This window comes from Phaethon lepturus, unplaced genomic scaffold, assembly GCF_000687285.1.
Source record: "Phaethon lepturus isolate BGI_N335 unplaced genomic scaffold, ASM68728v1 scaffold36299, whole genome shotgun sequence".
NCBI classification, from domain to species: domain Eukaryota; kingdom Metazoa; phylum Chordata; class Aves; order Phaethontiformes; family Phaethontidae; genus Phaethon; species Phaethon lepturus.
Genome location: NW_010564690.1, coordinates 1 through 7,878, shown reverse-complemented (window position 1 = coordinate 7,878; position 7,878 = coordinate 1). Strand labels below are relative to the sequence as shown.

At 36.0% G+C, this 7,878-nt stretch overlaps 1 protein-coding gene across 1 annotated transcript; it reads right to left on the bottom strand.

Moving 5' to 3' along the window:
• Positions 1-307: 307 nt before the first annotated feature.
• Positions 308-5,293, bottom strand: LOC104626918 (myotubularin-related protein 6-like; the record flags this gene model as incomplete). Its single annotated transcript, XM_010294962.1, has 4 exons — positions 5,144-5,293; positions 3,565-3,681; positions 1,476-1,638; positions 308-465 (listed from the first exon to the last, which is right to left on the bottom strand). Coding segments are annotated over exons 1-4 (588 nt in total), but the record flags the coding sequence as incomplete, so codon positions are not given.
• Positions 5,294-7,878: the final 2,585 nt, after the last annotated feature.

The window sequence follows — 7,878 nt, the reverse complement described above, 5'->3', positions numbered from 1 at the left end:
TGACAAAGCTGCAGAGCACCACAATTGCTGGGGCTGGGCTTCAAACAGGTAAGTACACTCTAAAAAGAATGCCAAAACACACATGCATCCATGCACACATACTCTCTCTGAAACCTTGGAAAAACCTTCAGTTAGAAAGTAGTGAGACTGCAGACTGACTAGGGAGCTAACTCTCTCCACCTGCAAGTTTTTGCTATGCTGCAAGCCAAGTGGTTTCATAGTATTAGACTGTTTTCTACTGGAGTAGAATCCAAGAATAAACCAGGAACAGACGCAGAGCAAAACGTGTTTCCATTACAATGCTTACCTTATAATCACGATTTGCATCGGACAACTGCCAGTTAGCATTTGGCACTCCCATTCTCTTATATTCTTCTGCTAGATCAATAAGCTGCCAGCCTTTGACTTGCTCAGATTCATTTTGTTTTGGATTATAGGAGAAGGCATACAGTTCTTCATATTTTGCTAAAAGGTAAAGAATAAGACTATGTAATGAGTTGTCCCCAAAAATGTCCGAGTGGAGAAAGTGCAGTTGACAAGTCTTGAAATTGCCCAAATTGCAGAGAAAGTCTCAGACTTCAAGATTCTCAGAAGCAAGACTAAATAGATAGTTGACACTTGAAATATTTATTCTGCAACTATCATACTGTTAACTGACACAATTATAGATATTTAGTTAAAGGTAGGTTATGAGAGCTTTCTGGAGTGCGCTTGACCTACTTCAGCCAGGACAAAGAGCAACAAGAGCAAAGCATAAGTCACAAAATTAAGACTGACAAAATTAAACAAGACAAAAAAGCAGGATTATTATAAGACTTCACAAGAGCTAGAAGAACAAACAATTTTTGGAGGTAAGAATAGAAATTTACACCTACTGACCTTTAAAAACAGTAAGTTTTAAAGTTTCCTTTAGAGCAAAAAAGATTTCAAAATATTTTATGTTTTTCCTAATACACTATTCACATATCACAGATAACATTTTATGTTGTTCTAAACACAAAGCACAAAATACAAAAGACCATACTAGGTGACAGAAGTCTCTTGTAAAGCTGAATTGATAGTGCTATTTTAGCATCAAAACTTCAGCTTTATTTTCAAAACTGCATGAAATCAGTAACAAGTTAGTATTTCCTTAGTAGGATTTTATCTAACACACCGATTAAGACAGACAATGTGCCTTTATATTCACAGTTTCAGGGATAACATTAGAAACGCAAAAAATACAGGACTCTCACATTCTATTCGTGATCATCAGTGACCTAGAAAAGGCAGACAACATATCTTCTGAATTTGTATGCAGATTAATACTTAAATCATTAAATGGATTTGCTATGTAAAAGAATTTTAAAAGGCTTTTACATAATGCACACTTTAGAAAAAAAATTATAAGCCATGGATTTCCCACACCACCCCCCTGCCTACCAACTTGTTATCCAGGCATATACTGCAAAGTCCTTCACAGTTTGAAGTATTACCTGTTCTTGACAGCTGAAGCAAAGAGTTATAAATGTCATGACAATCTCTCTCTCTGGGAACAACAAAGTGAACTATCCTGAAGTTCTTGCACTGGATGACAAGGGGGCAGCCAGAAGTGGTCAAGGGAAGTTTTTCCACCGCAGCAATGTGATGATGTAGTATCTGTGGCATACAAAACTCACAGTGTAAGCATACTGATGAAAAATGAGAACAGCATACCATTTAAAAAAGCAGATATAAGACACATTAAGCAATGCTGAATATGGATTTTGACTAATTTTGTGAATCATTTAGTTATAAGAATAAATAAAATTTAGGAGAAATCAAAGACTGGCATTGTGATCAGGATTATCATACTTTGTCAAAATTTAATTATTCTCTTCCACCATATTTTGAGGTGTTACCAAATGTTTGTAAGGGGGGGGCGGGAATCAAGAAGTAAAACTCCACTGGGGTTGTTCAGCCCTCTTCTATAACTTTGCTAACTGACATGCTGACAGTCTAATTAGGCAGGGTCCAACTAGGCTATCAGGTTTTTGTTTTTTTAAAGGATCTACAGGACCATACTTCAGAATTTTCAGGCAAAACAAAGCAAATAAGGGAAAGCAACTCCACGTATGAGATACAGAATATGCAGAAGACTTTAGAATTCCAGTATTCAACACCTATAGAATGAACAGGAGATAAGAAAACACCTCCTATATTACCCATTGCACTATGTAGACATGAAAGTCTCTTAGCTAAATGCCTTTCAACCACTCTAACAGAAGACTGTCACAGTAATGGATATACAAAAGCCCTCCGTAGATTTACCTGTGTGGCAAATCTACACAAAATTTAAGAAAATACATAGGAAAGTTAACAGCTGTTCAACCATGGGAAGAAAGCCACAGATACGTTACCTCAACTGAACAAGATGTTCTTAATAGCATTTCAATTACCTCACTGAAGCAATCATCTCCTCTTAAATATTGATCAGAATTAGACAGGCATCTGAAAACTATGCTGCTAAATATGCATTTGCAAAGAGACTCTATCTTGGAGACATTATCATAATTATACTTGCATTATCATGACAGAAAGGCAATACTCTTGAGCATATGTTCAATTCCCCAAAATGAAACCTTTTAACTCAGTGTACAGGGAGATGCAAGTAATGCTTCTAAATCATGTTCTCCCCAATAACCCATTTTGTATGAAAGGATAACAGTTTGGTTTATACACGGTATCCAAGACCAAATCACAGAAAAATAGCTCTTCCTGAAAGCACCGGGAGGCATCTAGTCAGATAACCAGGATACACGATTAAGGGTAATCCAGAAAAATACACCTACAGGAAAAAAAAATTAACCACACCCAGGGAAATGAGATCTAACCCTGAAGGATGATAGACTTAAGGCACTGAACTCAGTCAGGTAGCTGGGCTACAGTGGAAGCCAGAACTTGATGTCCACAGGTGTGCCACCACAGCACGAAGCAGAAAAATTCATGGGAATTACTGTACTGTACAATCAACTTTGTTTGTACAACATTGGCATTGGTCACCAAGAAGATGGAGGCCCTTCTTAATTCTTTTATTCCAGAGAGGAATATTTGGAAGAAACGGTAACTTACCATTAAAAAATGGCATGGGATCTTCAACATTTCACCAAAGCCTAGATCTCTGGATTGTGCTGTCTCATTTAACCTAGGCAGGATCTATGTACAAGGTAAGTAAACGCAGAAGCTTTAAACCTGATGCTTAAACTATCTACCAATCTCCCACTCCTGCCTCTGAATTGTGGTGCAAGTCAGTTGTTTAAAGAAAACCACCACACATTCATTCATGAATACAAGTGAAGGCTAAAGAAGAAATTACAGCAGCTTGAAGAGGAGTAAACATTTTCAACACTACCTGATTTCAACTGCAGCACTGTCATGCAAGAGTACAATCTGCAAATACAGTTATGATACCATGAACAGGAGAGCGTGGGGAATAACTTGTAACTTAAATGAACATTTTAGTAAACAAATTCAACCTTAGATCAGAAAGAACAAATGCATCTGGAGAACCTATGTTTTTGAGCTGCAAGCATTTGTTATCCTTACCCACGTCTCTCTCTGGCTTGAATCTATGAATAACAGATGAGTTGCTGTAAGGTATAGAGTTCCCGTCAGTGACTTATTGCTCGTGCTGAACCTATCTAGTAATTTCACTTGCTCTACCTGCAAGAAAAAAAAGAAGGGAAAGGGAGCAAAACTTAATTTTTGCAGAAAGCAAAATCCTAACTTTGCAAAAGCTCTGTCAGCTTGTGCAATAATTTTGAAAATGGTAGAATGCATAACACAGCACACATAAAGGTATTTGGTACAAACTATTAAGAACACAGCAGTGGTCACAAACTTTGAGAAGACTGACTAGTTAAAATACTCTGTTTCAATACAGCAGCGCATAGTGAAGGCATCTGAATACTTACTCCATATACGTAACTGCTATGGTTATTTACTAGTAAAAGAAACCAGGATACCAATCTTTTTTAAAAATAATTAAGAACAATTAATTACTAAGGTTTTGGACTACTTCACCAAAGTAGAGCAAGCGCACACCAACAATTTCCTGTTACTGAGATGCCAGCACTGAATTAACAGTTGATCTCAGCAACATGCTTCACTGGCTGTCTGCAAACTCAAAGCCATAAAGATTATGTCCCCCGACTTTAATTTTAGGTATCTACTGGTTTGTTTGGGTTTTTTTTGCATCATCCGCAACTTTAAAAGTCTAGATCATCAAAACCTTGCCTCATGGTTAAAATAAATTCTAGTGAAATGTAAGCATAATACTAATAATTATAACAATCTCCTATAAATTCAAGGACTGTGCTGGCATTTGAAGCAGGTATTTCAAGCCCGAGTCTTGCAAAAGCAAATTTCTCCTCCTGGTATTCAATCAACATTGTTATCTCAATCCTATGGAGAACATTTCAAAAGAAAATGATTTCCAGAGGGCCTGCATTTTATCTGCTGCTCATAACTTCACAGGATCCAGAGTTTGCTTTATTTGAAGCAAACATTACATGATTCTTTGTGTGCAACAGGAAAGGAGTGTGGCGAATGGCTTATCTCCACACATTCCTCTATTTCTTGGCAGCACTGTCTCATTAATGCCAAGTTAAAGCTCTTATGCTTGAGGTTTGCTCCTACTGCCATTAAATGCATGGCAGTACTCCAAAAACTTCCACACCAACAAGACTACCAGCCAGATGAGGTGACTAAGAGAGCCCAGATCTACTGTGTTGATGTTAAGCCATTTTTAATTCATACATGCAAATTTATTTATCTACTAAAAGCACATATAAAACACTAAAAAATTGCCTTTTCAATTCAGGTATTTCTTATAATCTAACAAAGACTAATTTTGTGCTTGAAAGTTGGAAAAGCAGTTTAATGCATACAAAACAGAATGGAGGAAATATAAACATTTAGTAAAAGCTAACACTACTATGATATTCTAGATTTTTTTTCCTTTCTAAACTGAAATTGGAAGCTACATGCATCAGTACCTCAAAATACATCATGCTGTAACCAGCAAGGTATCAGTGCTCAGATACAGAGCAGCATAAATCAATATAGCACAGCCAAAATGCAGACTTCATTTTGGGCAGTTCCACAGCAGCAGCTGCTCAGGTACCTGGTACTGCACCTTCCCAGCAAATCGAGAACTGCCCAGAAACTGCTCCAGTTCTGTTCCAGTAACACAGCCCACAAAATCTGGTATGCGAAGTTCCATTCTCCTCCAGGTAAGAAGACAGCTATTCTCAAAGCTGACGAGGACAGGCATTAGTGCTCCACCTTCCTCTACATAGGTAAAGTCTTCAAGAATTCTGAAAGCTAAGTTCTAGGTATACTTTTCTTAAAGACAACTGAAATGTATTTTAGATTCAGCCTTCATAGATGACATGTTCATTTAAACCTGGCCCAAGACAGCTCTAATGGATACTCAGCTATATAGACACTTTTTTTTTTTGCTTTTTTAATTGTAGATTGTGACAAGTTCCTAGCTATGAAAAACAAGTCAGTCGTCATTTTTTAAGAGAATGGATTCACAAGACTAAGAGATTGAAGACTGCTATTGACTTTTAGCACATCTGTAAACAAAGATCATTTAAAATAGTCAGAAGTGATATTCTGACAGTAGCTAGCACTAACAAATTAATGAGTTCTTACACCAAGAAGAATTTGAACAGCTACCTCAGCTAATATAGAGTATTTACAGTGAAAGAGTCACCAAACAATTTATTTGGATTAGGAGTTACAGATTAAAGGCAAAAAAAAGAGAGCAATGAAGTGTTTCAATACAGGAGACAAGTTGGAACAGACAGGAAGGCTGAAAGTACACCTCTGAAAACTTGTATTAAAAAAGCTGAAGGATTAAATTAGAACAGTTAATGCAAGAGCAAGACAATTACAGTATATCATTCCAAGATTCTTTTATTACAACTTTGTACACCATTCACTGAAATTAAAAGGAGCTTTCCCTTCCCCATTTAAGTCTCAGGCTTGCAAACATAAGTTTAGGATTTAGCAGTCAAGCTAAGCAAAACCTTCCATTTCCAGTACAAAACCCATCAGTATTTTCACTAAAACAGATTTTGACTTTGACTTGACTGAAGAAATTCCAGTCTTTTCTATGTTTTGCCTCAAAATATTTTAAGGGGCACTTTACTTTTAAAGATGCATTGCAAAACTACAATATTCTTAGTTGTAACTTTACCAGTACCACCACTTGTTGACATTGTGAACTGGTTTTCTTCATTTGTTGCTATTTAACTATATATTCTCAGACCAAAGTGATTTTTAAGTTGACCTCACTTCTTTAATCAACATAAAATCTGTTGGACAGTTTAATTTCACAAAAAGCTAAACTTTATTTCAGGTAGCTGTGCTGACAGTTCCAAGACAATTTTAACTTCAGTATTTCCAGCAAACTGAAGTTTGAGGAGGAATAAAACCTATTTCATCACCTTCCCCTAGGGATGGCAGCTTCCCTGCACAGCAGTTCGTTTGTGCAAGACCGCACTGTTATTTCAAGCTTATTTCTCTATTACTTGAATAAAACAAATTGAAAAATTGTGAAGTGCTGTCAGATTAGAAAAAGTAGATGCATCTCAGAACAGTTAGAATGAGATTCAACTTGAGCCTACACATGCACTGAACTTTTAAGGCCCACAGTGCAGGCTATACTTTAGTTTTCTCTCTTCCTATAACTGTAATACTCATTACCATCTAGCATATAAGCATTTTAATCCACCTGGATTTTCAATAAACAAACAGCTTACAAAAAGCTAAGCAAGCATCACAATTATAACCAAAAAAATCACACTATTTCCAACCACGAAATTGATATTTTTAGAATGAGTAATTTTTTGTACGAATTATAAAAATAACTGCTTCAAGTAGTAATTCTAGTATCTTATAAGTTGTTGTTCAGAGCTTGTTTCTCCCTTTAGTTATATTGCTACATTTCCCCAGTAAGGGCCGAAAAATATGCAGAAACACAATCACTTGCAAATGCAAAGAAGTCAGTGACCTGTCACCTTTCAAGTCTCAATTTCAGGTTTGAAACGTAAACAGCTACTCAGATCATCAAGAGACTTTGGTTTTGGTCTAGTTTTTATTTTGAAATCAGCTATTCACTGTAACGATACAGTATTAAGTTCCCAAACAAAGAGTTTCAGGTTTGTAAGTAAATAGGCCGATAAAGAAACTTTATCTCCAACCTGTCAGCTTGGTGCAAGATTATTCCATCCAGTAAACTAAAGTGTCACTAAGAGTAGCTTCATCAGAGGCCTTCCCCTGGTTTCATATATACACATACATACATATATATGACAAATAGAACTAGCTATTAATATTTTATATAAAATTTATATAAGCTGTTACTCAATAAAATTAACATCTTGCTCCTTTATATAATTATTGGTTATAACCCTACTATTTGGAGATGAAATATGACCACTCCTTTTCTCCACACATCTATAAGCATAGTTTAAAGTCATACTGCCGGGTTAGGGAACTGATCACTTAACAATTTCCAGGACCCAGTGGAGAGGGGCAGTCTTTTCAGCAACCCTTGCAGTCAGGGATGATGCGAAAGAAGAGAAAAATGCTGTTAGAAATTTAATTCTATAAAACCTATGACTTTAAAACTTCCTTAAAAATTACTTACAAAAATAAAAAAGACTTTTTTTTTTACATCTTAATTACAGAGGAAAGACAAACTAAAACTAGAAAAAATTCATAGAAGTCTAAAATGTCAACTGCATCTTAGCTAATTTTTTAATAGCCTAACACACTGCACATACACTGATAACTTATGTTGCTAACAACACACACAGAGTCTTTAAAAAGAACAACAAAAAAAAA